The 17,499-nt window shown below is 46.3% G+C and overlaps 2 protein-coding genes across 3 annotated transcripts; one reads left to right on the top strand and one right to left on the bottom strand.

The window, feature by feature from the left end:
- The first annotated feature begins 78 nt into the window (after window positions 1–78).
- LYSMD1 (LysM domain containing 1) lies at window positions 79–13,730 on the top strand. Of its 2 annotated transcripts, XR_006712748.1 has the most exons (4): window positions 472–925; window positions 5,620–5,984; window positions 6,398–6,811; window positions 13,719–13,730. XR_006712748.1 is itself a non-coding variant. In XM_045479187.1 (3 exons), exons 1-3 carry the CDS (start codon window positions 746–748, stop codon window positions 6,534–6,536), a joined length of 684 nt encoding a protein of 227 aa, XP_045335143.1. In that variant the 5' UTR covers window positions 79–745; the 3' UTR covers window positions 6,537–7,655. The 2 variants fall into 2 exon arrangements, 1 of the variants encoding a protein (XP_045335143.1); XM_045479187.1 differs by lacking the exon at window positions 13,719–13,730 and having other exon boundaries at window positions 79–925; window positions 6,398–7,655.
- TNFAIP8L2 (TNF alpha induced protein 8 like 2) lies at window positions 7,656–10,506 on the bottom strand. Its single transcript, XM_045479188.1, has 2 exons — window positions 10,376–10,506; window positions 7,656–8,736 (listed from the first exon to the last, which is right to left on the bottom strand). The coding sequence occupies exon 2, from the start codon at window positions 8,729–8,731 to the stop codon at window positions 8,177–8,179; it is 555 nt and encodes a 184-aa protein (XP_045335144.1). The 5' UTR covers window positions 8,732–8,736; window positions 10,376–10,506; the 3' UTR covers window positions 7,656–8,176.
- Window positions 13,731–17,499: the final 3,769 nt, after the last annotated feature.

Here is a 17,499-nt window from a genome sequence, read left to right as displayed (position 1 = left end):
CCCCAGCCTGCCGAGGGGCCCGCACTTTCTACGTCACCCGGCGACCGCGCGCGTGCGGGGCATTTTGGGAAATGAAGTCTTTTTTTTTTCAAAGAGCTTGCCGCCCAGCCCTTGCATCTTGACAGATTCGGGGCGTCTGCAGGGGAAGAACCTAAATGTGGAGACTGATTTTGAGAGTGTGGTGGATTTGGTGCTGTGCGGGCCTTAGAGGATCTCGGATTGGAAACTGTGCTACGAGCTCTCGCACTCATCACGCGCCTAGTCTCCGGCCGACAGCCCACCGGGGGTGGGCCGGGTTTATTCCTGACACTAGTGGACCAACCCCAGGACGGGGCGGAGCCAGGGTGTGAGGGGAATTCTGGAGGTCGGGGCTGTCCGACTAGGGGGCAAACTGAGCTGAGTGTGGAGGAAGGTAACTAGAGTTCAAAGGTCAGAGGTTAGCGTAGCGATCTGTGGCGGCGGGGGGGGGGGCGGGGGGCGGGGGTCGAAAGTCGGCGGGGTCCTGAGGATAGACACCGGTAGGGACTGAACACTCAGGGTACAGATTTGTGGGAAAAGGGCTTGGAGGGAGGAGACGCGAGAGCGGAGGGGGTGCGTAGTACCGGAGGAGGCGGGAGAATTAGGAGAGAAGACAGAAGGAAAAAGGATCCTCTGGATATCCATTCCTAGACCCCAGCTCCGTCACTATTGAGCGCTTAGCCGGGCCTCCCTTAGTTGCAACCCCGGCTGTCGGTAGGGTCAGGAGATGGCTTCTCCCTCTAGACAGGCCTCCCTTGGGGGGTCGGGACTGCTTCAAGGGAGCCGGGCTCGTTCTTACGGAAGCCTGGTGCAGTCGGCTTGCTCCCCGGTGAGGGAAAGACGCCTGGAGCATCAGCTGGCCCCCGGAGACACCCTGGCTGGACTAGCACTCAAATACGGGGTGACGGTGAGTCTTCCACGACTGGGATGCAGGCAACCATGTAGAAGAGATTTATTCCTCAGGAGAATGTCATGGCCCTTCTGGGCAGCTTCCCCTGAAATTGTCCCAATTCTGTTGTGGTCTGATCCACCCTTTATCTTTTGGTTTTCCCATCTCAATGTTGCATTGTCTGGTTGGGACAGATCTTGTGCCACTGCTCCAGTGGAGAGGAGCTTCTTCTGTTTATCATGTCGGTCTCTATCCTAGAGGCTTTCAATGTACATTAGCCCATTTGGTTCTCACAGTCCTATGGAGCATACAGGTATTGTCCCCTGTTTACAGATGAAGAAACCTAGATTGGTTAACCAATGTGACCAAGGTCAAATAACTAATGAGTGTTAGAGTGGGAATTCAAACAAGTCTGTCAGACTCCAAGGCCTGTACTGTTAACCACACATAAACGTTTTAATTGCAAGTGATTAAACACTTACAGCAAACAGTCCAGGGCTGGTTTCTAGTTCTGAGTTTTTGTGAGACCAGTACTCTAATCCCTCTAGTTCTAAGTTTTTAAAGTCTTTCTCTTCTGGATCTTTATATCTCATCGGTGCTCTGCCTTCTTCTTTCTAGTAAGGTGGCCTCCTTGGTGCAAAACAGGTACTCTCTACACCAGGCATTTCAGGTCACGCGTGGGGTCTCTTTGATAGGTGTAAGAAACATTGCATTAAAATGGATGAATTTTTTTCCATACCCTGTTGAGTTTAGCCAACATTTCTATGCTTGGTATGTTTCAACGGCTGTGCTAACCATTCTAAGAGATAGAAACATAAATACAATGTGTTGTTGTTGCCCTTCTGTAATTTGCAATCTAGTGAGAAATGAACAGGGACGCAAATATGGATTGCAGGTGACAGAATGTGGTGACTTTGTAGAAGTATTAATAAAGGGTAGGAAATCAGAAAAGAAGATTAATTTTTACTTGGAAGGAAGCAGGGGAGGACATTAAGTGCAGTTTTTAAGGAGCCGTGAAACACTTAGCAATTCCTTGCTCTAGCTTCTCTGCAAGCCTATAATCCAGTTGTTTATACCTTTTGCGTGTTTGTCTTTCCAATAATCTGTGCTTTCCTTAAGGGACAGAACTATTTTATTTCAGTTTTATATCTCTAGAGTCTGGCATAGTCCCTAGCACATAGAAGCTAACAGATGGTTTTTTTGAACTAATGAAAACGTGGCTAAGATTCCCACAGGTGGAGATTGGGAGGATTAGGAAAGCCACATTTCAAGTAGAGGCCATGGCCCACACCAAGGAAGGAGATATGAAAGTACTGAGCAGCTCCTGCATCCCAGGAGAGACTCTGAAGCTGTGAAAAGAAGGAAACTGTGCTACTGTAGATCGGTTATATGTGGAGGTTTTCTTACAGCCCTGTCCCCTCCTGAGTACAAAAAAAGCTCTGTAGCCTAGTGAAGGGTTCTAGGTTCTGGCCTCATTCTGCTGCTTACTAGCTGAGTGACTGCATAAGTCACTTCACCTGTCTGGGCCCTCAGCTTCCTTACCATTTGTAAAATGCAGAAGGTATATTAAATAATGATAATTACCTAGGTTATTACCTACCTAACACTAGGTAGTTACCTAACACCAGCTACCTTAGTGTTAACACAAAGTGTGCGCCAAGCTCTATATATTATCTCCATAAGACTTCAGGAGGTGGCTAAAACTATTCCCCAAATATTTAAAGATAAGGAAAGAAAGGCCTAGGAAGATAACCTGCTACAGATTACAAGTCTACTTAGTAGAACTAAGATTCAGACCAGGTTGTCTCATTCTAAAATCATCACTTTGAACTGCTCTGTTAAACCAGCTAGATTCTAGGGGCGCCTGGGTGGCTCAGTCGTTAAGCATCTGATTTCGGCTCACGTCATGATCTCATGGTTTGTGAGCTCAAGCCCCGCTTCAGGTAAAACACGAGCCCTGCTTCAGGTGAGCTCCGCTTCTCCCTCGCTCTCTCTTTCTCTCTGCCGCTCGCTCATTTGCACGCTCTCTCTCTCTCTCTCAAAAAAGAAATAAATAACTAGATTCTAGTGGCCTTTCTAGCTCAGTGGACTGTGGCTCAGCAGTCCAGGACTCCTCTGGAGTTTGGCTTTAGTTACATTCTTTTTTTTCTTTTTTTAATTTTTGAGAGAGACAGAGACAGAGCATGAGCGGGGGAAGGGCAGAGAGAGAGGGAGACACAGAATCCCAAGCAGGCTCCAGGCTCTGAGCTGTCAGCACAGAGCCCGTCGTGGGGCTCAGACTTACAAGCTGTGAGATCATGACCTGAGCCGAAGTCCTACAGTCAACTGACTGAGCCACCCAGGTGCCCCTGGTTACATTCTGTTAAAAAATGGAATGATGTTCGGGCGCCTGGGTGGCTCAGTTGGTTAAGCTTCCAACTTCGACTCAGGTCATGATCTCACAGCTTGTGAGTTTGAGCCCCGTGTCGGGCTCTGTGCTGACAGCTCAGAGCCTGGAGTCTGCTTTGGATTCTGGGTCTCCCTCTGTCTCTCTGCCCCTCCCCTGCTTGCACTCTGTCTCTCTCTCTCAAAAATAAACATTAAAAAAAATTTTTTTAAGTGGAATGATGTGGCCTTAAATGGAATTTCTAGTAAATAATAAAATAACAAAATTCACAGAATAATTCATAGCATCTTGGAGCTAGAAGGGACCTAGGATACTATCTAGGCAAAGTAAAATTAATAGCATCAAAACACTGGGCTAAATAAAAGTACAAAACTGCAAGCCAATTTTAACTTTTTTTATTGTTCAGATTAATCCAATTTTATTTTAAACACATTATAGCATATGATTTTTACTAATATACTACATCTGAGATTTCTATATTTTGTTATCTAGTTTATTTACTCATAAACATTAATGAACCTCTGCTGTATGCCAAATTTGTGTCATGCTGAGGAGTGCCTTGGGATACAGAGACAGCATCCCCGCCCTCAAAGGACTCACAGAGTTTGGGCAAGACAAATGTGCAAAGATGTGAATAACAGTACAATAGGGTGATAGGTGTTACATGGCAATGTTTACAGTGTACCTTGGGAGTCCTGGAGAAGGTGACACAGAGGGAGTGACAGTTGATGAGTGGAAGTTTTCCCAGCAGAGAAGGGGATAGTGGAGAAGTGTGTCAGACAGATAAAGACACAAAGGTGTGGAAGATCATAAAATGTTTGAAAAACATGAAAAGTTCAGGATGGCAAAATGTATAGATGGCAGAAGAGAGATGAGGCTAGACATCATATTGGGGTAGATCGAGAATCCTTGAATGCTAATTTGAATTTTATCTCTGAGCCAATGGGGGGCCATAGGAAGTTTATACACAGGGTAGTGGGTTGATCAGATTAATTTTTTTTAGGAAGATAGATGTCAGGGATGCCTGGATGGCTCAGTCTGTTGAACGCCCAACTGTTGACTTCAGCTTAGGCCATGATCTTAGGGTCATGGGATTGAGCCCCTCGTCCAGTGTGGAGCCCAGTGTAGAGCCTGCTTAAGATTCTCACTCTCCTTCCCTCTGCCCCTCTCCTCCTCTCACTTGCGTGTGCTCTCTCTCTCTCTCTTTCTTTCTCTTTCTCAATAAATAAATAAATAAATAAATAAATAAATATCAATGTCAGCAGGGGGAGATGCATAGAAATGGAGAGAGGAAGACTGGAAGAGATGTTTTTTGCAGTAACTTGTTGACCAGCTGGGTATGGGTGGCGAAAGAAAAGTATAAGTTGAGGATGGCATCTACCCTCGTTTCTACCTTGGGCGGCAAGTGGATGGTCATGCCAGACACTATGTCCAGTGATGGATAAATAGGTACTAAATAAATAATTTGGTCAGCAAAATTATTAATATTCGTGTGAAAAGCATTCCCAGAAGGAGTAAAAAGGCCCAGAATTCGAATTACACCTTTGTCATTAATTTGCTGGTTAATCTTAGGCAAGTAACAACCTGTCTGAGCCTCAGTTCCTTCATCTTTAACAGAAGTTCCCAGCATGAGACTCTTCAGGGATCCACAAGGTCAAAACTACTTTCATAGTAATGATAGTAAGACTTTGTCTTTTTCATCCTCATTCTCACAAGTGTACTGTATTTTTCAGAAGCTACATGACGTGTAATATTATAGCCCATCAGATGTAAAGGCAGATAGGAGAATCTTCTGTTGTCTTCTGTTAAGTCACACATTAAACTGACTTGAAAAAATATAAAGCACTGCCTCTCTTTTTGCTCCATTTGTTGTTGTTTTGGAAAATAGTTATTTTTCATTAGCATATTTATGTTAACATGCAATGGGTTATTTTTAAATAAGTACACATTTTTCAATTTGTTCACTTTTACTTTATAAGAATGTGTATTGATAGCTATAATCTACATAAATGAAAGCTTTTTTTTTTCCTTAATAGTTTTTTAAAATGCAAAGGGACCCTAAAACCAAAAAGTATGAAAACAGCTGATCAATAAAATAGGAATAGTATGGAAACCAATTTGACAATAAATTTCATATTATAAATAAATAAATAAATACCCTAAAAAATAAAATAAAATAGGAATAATATCAACCCTCTGTATTTTAGCTTGGTTGTTATAGGGTCAAATAAGACTCTGTACAATCACTTTAAAAGGCCTGAGGTGCTGTACAGTTAGAAGATTGATCATTACTACTGTCATTAATTGCGGTGACTTTTTTTTAAAGATGGAACAGATTAAGCGTGCAAACCGCCTTTATACTAATGACTCCATCTTCCTGAAGAAAACCCTCTACATCCCCATCCTGACAGAGCCCAGAGACCTGTTCAATGGTTTGGATTCTGAGGAAGAGAAAGAGGGAGAGGACGAAGTACAGTCAAGTAAGGATGAAGTTCAGCCACACTCAGCTGACAGGAAGAAACGAGAAACAGGTTCAGGACGTGCTAACGGTGAAGTCCTTCCCACACCTGGCTGGGAACCCCACACTCCCATCCATGACCTCTCTGCCTCTGATTTCCTTAAGAAGCTTGATTCACAGATCAGCCTGTCAAAGAAGGCTGCTGCCCAGAAGCTGAAAAAGGGGGAAAGTGGGTGAGTCTTGAATGGTTCCTTTTACGCCCCTCCATAGACTTCTTCATTCTTCCAGTCTTGCCTGACCAGACACACAAGTAAGTAAGCACAGTGTTAGCAGAAGCGATGTGAAGCCTTTCCCCCAGATGGCCCTGAAACAACGACAGAGCCAATGGCTGCTGGGACGGGTAGAGCAGCGGGAAATGGTTTTGTATTCTCATTGGAGTAAAATAGTTGAGTGTTGTTATGGCTCTGATGATCCGTGAAGGAGCGTTAATGGTTAGAATTTACAGAGAGGGTAACAAGACTCCATCTGAGAGCAAGCAGCTCATGTATACTAGGAGAGGAGGACAGCTTCCCCTATACCTTTTCAGTGGGCCCTTTCTCAGGTTCTTCCCCTGACCTGTCACTTTGCCCCCTTTCCTCACCTGCAGGGTACCTGGGGAGGAGTCAGGCCTTCACCTGAGTTCCCCTCGGATGCAGCAGCGAGCAGTCCTAGGTCCGGTCCCGTTGACCCGGACCTCTCGGACCCGGACACTTCGGGACCAGGAGGATGAAATCTTCAAACTCTGATGTCCCCAGAAATGATTGGGAGAAGCAAGATGTTGAAGTAGCAACTTGAGGGGGAGAGGAGCCTGAGGTGAGGCTCAAGAACACGGCTTCCCGGCCCGCCTCCCTCCCTCCCGCCTTCGTTCCAGCCTTCTCCTTGATCTAGAGTTCCTTGGCCCGGGGCAGCTTGATTGGCAAGAGTAGAGGATGGGGAACAGACCCCTCCTCAGTTCTTTGTCTGAATCTAGAGCTGTCCTTCAGATTCAAAAGGCTCTTTTTACGTCCCTGTTGGCTTCCCCGTCCCTTTTACCTTCCCTTGGCCTTAGAACAGGGTGGCGAGGACTCCCTCAGCCCCCAGCCTCCTTCCTCTCCGTCTCCAACTATGTTATTACCTAATTTATTTGGTGCTATATTGAAGTAGTATTTATTTGCTGTATCGTACGTTTCCCTCTTATAACTGAAAAATGGGATTTCTATAACTCTGGGGTGAAGGGAGCCCAGGAGTAGTAAGCCAATGCCCGCTGGCTCCCCACCTTCCCCACCTTCTTAGCCAAGCATGTCACTGAGGGTGGGGCAATCCGTGATCTAGCCCCTCTGCAGAGAATGGCGGACCGTGCTGGGGCTTTTCCCCAGTCTCAATGTAAAGAATTTGGGCTCAGTCTTAACCAACCAGTCCACTATAATTTGTTTATAACTCTTGCTCTGAGAAAAAGCAGCAACATAGGAACTGGAACTTTCCACATCACCAGTTCACCCTTCTGACCTGCTCCTCTGTTCAGCATGTGTGAGGCTAAGGGATGACAGAGGAATTACTTTGGAGTTTGAGGAGGAGGACAGTTGGTGGAGACTTGCTGGTGTGGGAGTTTCTCTGTTACACTCCCTCCCCACCAGCACTGTTGATCTATGCCTTGCTCCTCACTGCGTATTTATTTGCAATCTGTAGCACTGATCTGTGGTACTGGTTTTTTTTTTTTGAGTTTCTTAAGCAGCAGTAGGCAAGGGAACCCCAATACTACTGGCACTATGCCTCTGTCTCCTGTCTGGAAATGGTGAGAGGCTAGATAAGCGGTGTTTCTCTTTCCCTCACCTCTGTGATGGTCATAAGGTGTAAGAAGCTGGAGAGATTAAACACTGAGCCCTGTGCATGCTTTAGTAGTTTTATTTCCCCTGTGAGAATCTCCCCTGCCCTAGCCCCTTCTTCCTGCACTCTGGAACAGAGCCTCTGGTGTCCATCCAGGCTCTACTTGGAGCTGGAGGTCTTGGATGGCTCTAAGGGGCCCCCACTCCCACTTCTGTCTTTAGGGTCCCCTGACGGGTTAGATGGGCTATGCCCTCTTACACTGGTTCACAGGGGAGGGGGCTTCCCTGTTTCAAATGTCCCTTATGGGGGAAATAGAGATCCAAGTTTCACTTCGTCTTTTTCAGGCAGCTTTGTTTCCTGTCCTGGGGCTGGAGTGGGAGAGAGGCCTCAACCCTCAGCTTTGCTTCTTCTCCACCAGCAGTTCGGGGGTGGGGTGGTCTCAGAGTCCAAAGCACTCTTAGGAAAGACAAAGCCCGAGGACTGACAAGCATTAGTGCAGATGAGCAGGGTTAGAAAGCTCGTTCCCGGTTGTTTCCTCAGTCAGCTCTCTGGCCAAGGTGGCATGTGCTGGGTTCCAGGGCCCTCAGAGTTTCCCCTCATCCAGCATCTTCCTGAGCCCATCACAGATCTTGCCCAGGTGCTGAGTGAAGTCGGGCCCGTAGAGGGCGGTGAGCAGGCCCGCGTCAGAGAAGTGATCGAACACGTGGCGGATGCGGCCGTGTGACTTGGGTGTGAGGTGGTGCTCCACCAGCTCCAGCAGCACATCCCGGCACTCGGTCAGCAGGCCAGCCAGCACCGCAGCCTCAAAGGTGAAGTCCACCTCGCCAAAGCTGAGTGCTGTCATGGCGCCCTGCCGCAGCTTTTGGCGGAAGCGGGCGGCCAGGGCCAGCTCACCGGGGCCAAAGCAACCGCTGCGGTGCAGCACGGCCACCTTGACCGCCACCTTGATCAGGTCCTTGATCACCCGCTGGGCCTGGGGCCGGCTGTGCGTGTACTCTTTGGAAACACGGTAGAGCTCATCTAGCACCGCGCTGCTGGTCTCGTCGATGAACAGATGAGCCACGGACCGACCTGCCATCTTACTCAGTAGCTTCTTCTCCGCCTGTAGTGCCAGACTCTTTGAGCTGAAGGACTCCATAGTGCCTGGGGAAGGGGGCGGTGGGGGCATGTGGTTAGTCGCCAGAAGACAGCCACAGGCATCCTTAGAAAGAGAGACATGGCTTTTCCCCCTTACTCTGGTTTCTTGCCCATTGTCATCATTTCATCTTTTTCCCCTGGGCACCCTCGGTTCTCTAGGCCTGTTCCCATTTCTTTTCAAGTGGTACTGTAGGAAATTTTGATTTCTAAACCCAGAGGAGCAGTAATAGCTTTGGCTGGAGGAGTGAAGGCTCACAGGGGCTCGGCCTCACACGTGAAGTCTCAAGGGGAAGTAGGCCATTGCTGCCCTACAGTGGAGAAGATCCGCCTTACCTGGCTGATCATTCTACCCTTGTGGACGCTGACTGTGTGCCATGTGTCTATGAGGTGTGGCTATGACTCTGTTTTACAGCTGAGCAAACTGAAGCTCGCTTTAAAGAATTTACCCAATGTCAAATGCCACCGTTTTTCTGGCCCCAAAAGCCCATGTCAGCTCGTGTGCTCTACTGTCTGTAAAGAAATGGGGTGGGGGTGGGGGATCTCAGGAGTCCTAATAAAAATAACAACTAATGTTTATTGAGAACCTATGTGCCAAGTACTTTATGGGAATTGTCTTCCCGACCCTTCGTTAGGTCGGTGTCACCGTCTTACGGTGAGAACACTGAAGCTAAGAGGAATTAAGCAACTTGGCCAAAGTCGCTATAGCAAATGATAATGAGCTTTGAACTAAATAATCCGAAGAAACCTCCTTCCCTGGAATGTTCTCAGTGAGGTCCATGCACATGTGAGCATGAGAAACAAGCACCCCAGGGCGGGAGGGGGCAGGCGGTCCTGGAGGCCTGCAGTCTTCTACTGGGACTGACCCCAGGGCCCTCCTGGTGGCACATCACTGGCATATATCCAGGGTTCTCTCCCCGTGGTCTTTGCCCGTGGTTCTGGTTGTTTTGCTTCTTACTTCCCCCTACCCTGCGCTGCAGGATGTGGCTGTGACCGCAGTGAGGAGCAGCCTCGCCCTCTCCCCCAAACCCAAATGGGAGCCTGAAGACTCAGGGCAGATGGGTGCTATTGACTGGGGCAGGGGTTTCTTCCCCAGCTGTACCGGTTCAATGGGAGCCTGAAAAACTGCTTTGCTCCTGGGCCTGCCTGGGGTTTTCTGGCCCGGGCTCCACAGCCGGAAGAGGAGATTGCTCCATGCGAGCCTGCCTTCCTCCTTGGCCTTCCTGTTCCCCAGCTCTTCATTGCACCCGTTGTTATCTCCCATTTGCTCCACTGTCCTCTCCCTCCCTGTTTCAGTCTCCCTTTTTCTCTTGTCTGGGTCCTGCCCTGCGACCCTCTGCTCCAGCTCCCCCTCTGGCCCTTATGTCTACCCCCATGTCTCCTAGGACGTCCTTACATGTCTCCATACTCTGTTGCACACCCACATCACCCCCATGCCTCGGCCCTGCCTCTACACTGTCCCAAACCCCGTCTTTCTTTCTGAGGCATCCTTGCCCCAGGGAAAACTGAGTTGGACCTTTCTGCTGAGGACCCAAGAATTCTGTCAAGTGAGAGTCTCACAATATGGAAGGCTCAGGCTGGCAGGGCTGGGACCTTTCTGCCACCACCACCCCTAGAGACTACCCTCCTGTCATTGCTGGCCCCTCACCTGCTGCGTGCACTGGTGCCAGTCTTGCTTTGGGTGTCCCGGGAGAGCTGATAGAATGGAGAAGCTCCTAAGTGAGAGGCTCTTTGGCTTGGCCCCACCCCTGAAGCCCCGCCTACCAACTCGGTGCTCAACCTCCGGTTCATCACACTGTCTCTAAGAAGGTCTGTGGCCCAAGAGCCTCCCAGAAATACAACAAAGGTTAAAAGGAATACCAAGCATTCTGGAGGAAATAGCCTTGATTTGAGGTCATGAGGAGGGATTGCACATCCCCTGGTCTCAAATTGTTTGCTTCTTTCTTTCCTCGATGCCCAGTTCCTTGAGATCTTCGATTTTTGTGGTACTGGGAATGATATGAAGTACAAATTGCTGGAGTAGGGGTCAGTGGGGAAGGTTTTGAAGATTGAATTGAGCTTAGGCTGGAGATGCCAGAGGCAGACCAGAGACCAGCAGGTGTGAGCGTGTCCCTGGAGTCTCCAGGGGAGGGTGGTGCTTGGGGCAGCGGTATCACGAGCATAGGCCCCCAGTGCCTGCCTGGGTAAGGGGTGGCATGGACTGTCTCTGCCCTTAACCCTAGAGAGGAAGGTGCTGGGGCCAGGGCGACCAAGCCAGGTGTGACCAGCAGGTGTCAGCACAGCACTGAACCACTAGAGGAAACGCAGCTACTTACGGTGCTTTGTAGCTGCTATAGGGATGAAGGTAAGACAGTTTCTGAATGAGGCCCAAATGTTTACCATCAAGAATCTGACAGCCTGGACAGGGAGATAAACTTAAGCAAGTGTAACTATAATGCAAGTCAAATGACGTCATTAGCTTTAGTAGAAATTGGAAGAATAATGAGAGTAAAGAGATGTTTAGATTATTTCTTTTTTTTTTTTTAATTTTTTTTTCAACGTTTATTTATTTTTGGGACAGAGAGAGACAGAGCATGAACGGGGGAGGGTCAGAGAGAGGGAGACACAGAATCGGAAACAGGCTCCAGGCTCTGAGCCATCAGCCCAGAGCCCGACGCGGGGCTCGAACTCACGGACCGCAAGATCGTGACCTGGCTGAAGTCGGACGCTTAACCGACTGCGCCACCCAGGCGCCCCAGTTTAGATTATTTCTGAGAGGAGGGCTGACCAGGCAGAACGAGGAGAATGGATTCAACTATTTACGAGGCAGAGATGGTGTAGAAGTGCTTCCCAGATGATGGGGATAACCATAAGCCATCCAACAATTAAAGGTAATGTAGAGCATACTCAGGAAGCGCTGAGAGAGAAGTTGCTTGAGAGAGAAGGAAAGAAGGAAAAGGCAGATCATGGTAGGCTTTAACAGATTTGCTCAAGGGTTCACACTTCTGTGGGCAGTGGGGAGACATTCAGCATTTTGAATCAGGAGAAAGAAATCATTAGCTCAGTGGGAATGGGTTAGAGGCTCCAATAAGTTTTTAGCGGAGGGAGGGCCCGCTGGATTGGCATATAGCTTGCACAGCTATATGAGAGACCTTAGGCTTTGGTGATTTTACAAGAAGTTCTAGCAGAAGGGGAAGGGTTGGAAAGTGGGTTGGCTTGCAAAAGTTGAAGAGTAAATTGAAGTTCCGGAATAGAAGCCATCCACATGACACAGACTCCATGGTTGAGAGGCTTCAAGAGGTGAAATAACCTGTCCCCAAATTCGAAAGCTAGTCGATGGCAGATTAAGGGCCTTAGGTGATTCCCAAGCCTTTCCAGCTCATTTCCTCACAAGATGATGAAGCAGTAAATTCTACCTCATAATGAACATGGCAGGGTCCTGCTCCCGTATGCTCTGATTAATTCACTGATCATACACTCTGGGGACAGTGATACTACCAAAATCACAGGGACAGTGAGAGTCCTTTTTATTTATTTTTTATTATTTGTTAATGCTTATTTTTGAGAGAGAGAGTGTGAGCGGGGGAGGAGCAGAGAGAGAGGGAGGCACAGAAGCCCAAGCAGGCTCCGGGCTCTGAGCTGTCAGCACAGAACCTGATGCAGGGCTTGAACCCAGGGCTTCAACCTGAGCCAAAGTCAGACGTTCAACCGGCTGAGCCATCCAGGCTCCCCGAGAGTCCTTTTTAAAAGGAATGTGCCATCTGGGGTGCCTGGGTGGCTCAGTTGGTTGAGTGCCCATCTCTTGATATCAGCTCAGGTCATGATCTCACGGTTCCTGGGATCCAGTGCCACGTCAGGCTCTGTGCTGTCTGCCCCTCCCTGTCCCTCCCCTGCTGGCGCTCTCTCTCTCTCTCTCTCTCTCTCTCTCTCTCTCTCTCTGTCAAAAAGAAATAAACATTTAAAAATGTGCAATCTAATTGGAAAATAGGAGAAGTGTGAATACAAGAAGTTGCAAATACAGTAATACTTTCTGAGTCCAGAATTCTCTGCCAATTCCTTACCCACTAACCTCTCTGGCTTCTCCTCTTGTGTGCTCCTTGTGCTCAGCTCTCTCTGTCCCTTGTCCTGGGCTCCAGCTGTGTTGTAATTGTCTCAATTCCTCCAGTACTCACCGTGCGTGATTGCTGTTTCCCTCCTTCCACCTCATTCTGTGTTCTAGACTTTCCCCCTTCTTGTGTCTCTGCCTGGAACTCTTCACACACACACACCTCTTCCCTGCCTACTTAATTCTACTCAGCCTTCGGGTCTCAGCTGGAAAGTCAAATCTGTGGAGCCATCACAAGTCCCTAAACCAGGTTAGACCCTTCTGATGCATAGTGCTATTGAACTGTATACCTCCCCTATTATAATTACCTTCTTCACTGTAATCTGTGGCTTTTTAACTGCATCCCCACTAGACTGTAAACTCCATGAGGGCAGGGATGATGCCTTAGTGCCTGCCGAGTGCCTCACACACCCTGCTCAATCAATATTGGCTGAAAGAATAAATTTAAAGCCCACCCAAGAAGCAGGAGATAAGGGGGAAACAGTAGCAACACAACAGTCCCATGGAATATTGTTCATTTAATTCACTCATAGACAAGTCTTTCTTTGATTTTCTCTTTTATTTATTTAATTTTTTAATGTGTATTTATTTTTGAAGGAAAGAGAGACAGAGTGTGATTGGAGGAGGCGCAGAGAGAGAGGGAGACACAGAATCCGAAGCAGGCTCCAGGCTCCGAGCTGTCAGCACAGAGCCCGACGTGGGGCTCGAACTCACAAACTGCGAGATCATGACCTGAGCTGGTCAGTTGCTTAACCGACTGAGCCACCCAGGTGCCCCTGTTTGATTTTCTCTTAATCTATACCCATTGTTAGTAATCTCCAAACCCACAGCATATAATTAGCAGCAAATTAAAAGAGGAAAGAGGAGGTTTTAGAAGCAAGAACAGGATAACAATGAGAATTCACAGAGATCGAAAGAGGAGACTAGGAAAACAAAAAAATGAAAACTAGCATTCGTGGCCATACAGAAGAGGAGCCAACAGTATTAACCATGCATATTCTATCCTTCAGCATCCTCACTGGTTTCCTGTACAATTAAGTTCACGGTGCTTCCTCTGAGTAAGCAAAAAATTGGTTAAATGGTGGCATCTTAAATGTGTGAAACACTTTTGGATTTACCAAACATTTCACCTGCATTATCTCACTCGATCCTGTGAGGTAGGCAAGCAGGGAAAGTGGCCGCTCAAACAGATGACAGACTCAGCCTTAGAAATGATTTATCCAAAGCCATACTCCAATAGCTCAATTGAGGTCTTAACGACCCAGTCATGTTCTTTCCACTGTATAATCCACAGGAGATTAATAATCCCTTTTTGAATAAGCCCTATTTGAAACAGTTAGAATGAAAATGTTTTGCACGTAATTGGATAAACTTCAGTTATCTGGGAAAATAGGCAGAAGGGAACATTCCTATGTTTCTGTTTCACTGAGGATGCACCATGGTTAAAATCAGTACTCGTATCATTTCAGGAAAAGAAAATGCAGTGCGATTTGAAGCAGTCAACCAAGACTTCAGCCTGACGTAGCTGGAAATAGTTCACATCTTTGATGCGTTTATATCTTCCTCCATTAACCAAACTCTGGGCATTATCACTAAGTGCTGGGGATACAAAGATAAAAGACAAGCTTCCTGTCTTTACACTAAGTAGTAAAGACCTATGGCAAGTCCATATGGAAGTATCCAATAAACAATTGTAAAAGTGAGTTTAGAGCTCTGGAGAAAGACCCAGGTTGAATAGCTAGGTTTTATGGGGAACAGCACATTAGTCATTATTGTAATGTTTGGTGTGGGTTATCTTGACCAATGAGAATGTGTAAAGCAAGAAGAGATGGGTACGGACGTGACCCTAGGGAACACCAGCACATACGGAGAGATCAGACAAGGCTGAGAGAGAGAGAGGCCATGGTAATAGAAGTTAAGTCACTCATTCATTTAAGACTACCTATTTTTATTAAACGCCTAGTCTCTGTCAAGAGAAAGAAGGACCCAGGAGCCAAAAGAGGAGAGTGTTTCAAGGAAGGAGGGGCCCAGTAGGGTCAAATGCCATAAGGAGGGTAAAAGGATAAAGTCTGAAGAACTGTTCATTGAATGTGACAAAGAGGTCATTAGTGGCCTTGATGAGAACAATCTCAGTGGGTTGATGGGGGCAAAAAAAATAATAAGATGATTGAGAAGTGAATGAGTAGAAAGAAATGCATACAGCAATTCTAGTTGACTCTAGAAGTTTAGCTGTGAAGGGAAGAAAGAAATGGAGAGATGGCTAAATACAGACAAGGATCAGGGGAAAGTTGAGAATTTTTTTTTAATCATGTGAGATACTTGAGCATGTGTAGATGCTGAGGGGAAAATGTCAGTAAAAAAAGGAAAGGTTAAAAATAGAAGAAGGAGAAAGGATTTGAAGACCCAGGGAATAAAGCTTGTAAGTAGGAGATAAAGAGGACAGATTTATTCAACCAACGTGTTAATAGTTAACACCTGCTATATGCCAGGTAGTGTGCAAAATACAAAGTGTACAGTGACAGGCAAGATGGCCATAGCTAGGCCCTGGGTACATGGAACTTACAGGAAGGTGGGAAGGTGGACCTTGGACAGGAGATACAGATGCCTCATCTACTGGGATGACCAAGATGTGAGGATGTCCCTAAGGGCATCTGGAGAGGGCCCAAGAAGTTGGTGGAATTCTCACATTACTACTATTTTCTCTGAAGACAGATGTGGCAGCTGCTGAGATAAAGGAAGAAGTAGTGATGAAAGAAACTTGAGGAGTGAGGTGGAAGTTTGAAATAGCTACTTGTAAGGATTGGGAGAGGGTGATTTTCCAAAGTTGGAGATCCTGAATTTATTAGAGGCTCTGATCTGTGGGACTGTGGGATTTTCTCCGTAAGACCCCGAGAAGCAGGAACAGAGTCATTTGGATTTGTCCTTTGATGTAGCTCTCTGGTTCATCCATTTCTTTCTATACCCAGTGTCACCATCCTTACCTGAATGCCTCTCTCCCCTCAACCTTGAACCCCCTATTTTCTTGCTGGTAGGTCTCCTTGTCTCCTTGCTAAAATAAAAGCATTTTGATAAGGAACACCCTTATTTGAGAACTTGAAATGACATCCTATTCCTGTCAGATTATTTTAACCTACTCACTTTAGCATTCCAAGCCTTCCATAATTTGTCTCCCTCTTCCCCTTTACTCTGATTGTTACTAGTATCTTTCTTACATCACTCCTGCCCAGCGTTTTGCTATCTATGCTTCAGGCTCCAGGCTTACCAAGTACAAATTTGCTTAAGCTAAGTTGCTCTTTAGAACATTTTCTTCTTTCGTTTGCACCAAACTGACTCCCACTAAAGTTCACCATCTTCCATGATAAAATATATCCAATGGCTTTCCCTGCAGTCATCATGAAGAACATTTATTGTGTCTCTTTCATTTCAGAATTATACTCAATGTAGCTCTTTTTTCTTTCTCTTTCTTTTTCTTTCTCTCGAATGGGTATTGCATTTTAATCATTTAGTGCATGTAAGTTTTATTTTAACCTCAATAGATGGCTATTTTCTTTTTCAAATATTTTATTTTTAAGTAATCTCTACACCCAACGTGGGGCTCAAACCTGCAACCCTGAGGTCAAGAGTTGCATGCTCCACTGACTGAGCCAGCCAGGCACCCCAATTGACATTTTCTTTGTATTTTCTTTCCCTTTCTTTCTTTTTTAAGTTATTGTTTTTTTAATGTTTATTTATTTTTGAAAGAGATGGTGTGAGTGGGGGAGGGACAGAGAGAGAGGGAGACACAGAATTCGAAGCAGGCTCCAGGCTCTGAGCTGTCAGCACAGAACCCGATGTGGGGCTCAAACTCACGAGCTGTGAGATGGTGACCCAAGCAGAAGTTGGACAGTTAACGGACTGAGCCACCCTCGCGTCCCTTAAACTTTTTAAAATGTGTATTTATTTATTTACTTTGAAAGAGAAAGAGCACACGTATGTGAGCAGGGTAGGTGCAGAGAGAGAGGGGGAAAGAGAATCCCAAGCAGGCTCCCTGAGGACAATGTGGAGTCTGACATGGGGTTCCAGCTCACAAACCACGAGATCTTGACCTGAGCCAAAATCAAGAGTCAAACGCTTAACCAACTGAGCCACCCAGTGGCCCCTCTTTCTTTTTATTGAAGTATAGTTAACACACAATGTTACATTAGTTTCATATGTTCAACATAGTGATTCAACAAATTTGTAGGTTATGCTATGCTTACACAAGTGTCTGTCACCATACAATGCTAATACAATGCCATTGACTATATTCCCTATGCTGTCTCTTTCGTCCCCATGACTTGTTCTTTCCATAACTGGAAGCTTGTATCTCCCACTCCTTTTCATCTATTTTGCCCGTTCCCCAACGCTTCTGCCTCTGGCAACTATCAGTTTGTTCTTTGTGTTTATGGGTCTGTTTCTGCTTGTTGTTTGTTTGGTTTTTAGATTCTACATACAAGTGAAATCATATAGTATTTGTCTTTCTCCTTTTTTTTTCCTTTTGGTGATTGAGAATTTTATGTAGCGTTGTTTGGTTTTCTTTCTCTTCATTTTTTTGTGTATCTATTACAGGTTTTGGGTTTGTGATTAGCATGATATATCATGGCTTCTATATCACATCCTAAATATATAGCATTCTATATTGACGGTCATTTAAGTTTAAACACATTCTA

Source organism: Leopardus geoffroyi, chromosome C1 (assembly GCF_018350155.1).
Source record: "Leopardus geoffroyi isolate Oge1 chromosome C1, O.geoffroyi_Oge1_pat1.0, whole genome shotgun sequence".
NCBI lineage: Eukaryota > Metazoa > Chordata > Mammalia > Carnivora > Felidae > Leopardus > Leopardus geoffroyi.
Note: the sequence above shows the minus strand (reverse complement) of the source record. Positions and strands in the feature narration are given on the sequence as shown.

Excerpts from the sequence above, each read along its gene's own strand:
- TNFAIP8L2 (XM_045479188.1), bottom strand. The coding sequence starts at position 8,731 with ATGGAGTCCTTCAGCTCAAAGAGTCTGGCACTACAGGCGGAGAAGAAG.
- LYSMD1 (XM_045479187.1), top strand. The coding sequence starts at position 746 with ATGGCTTCTCCCTCTAGACAGGCCTCCCTTGGGGGGTCGGGACTGCTT. Across the intron at positions 926-5,619 it reads CACTCAAATACGGGGTGACG|ATGGAACAGATTAAGCGTGC; the intron begins GTGAGTCTTCCA and ends TTTTTTTTAAAG. Across the intron at positions 5,985-6,397 it reads CTGAAAAAGGGGGAAAGTGG|GGTACCTGGGGAGGAGTCAG; the intron begins GTGAGTCTTGAA and ends CCTCACCTGCAG.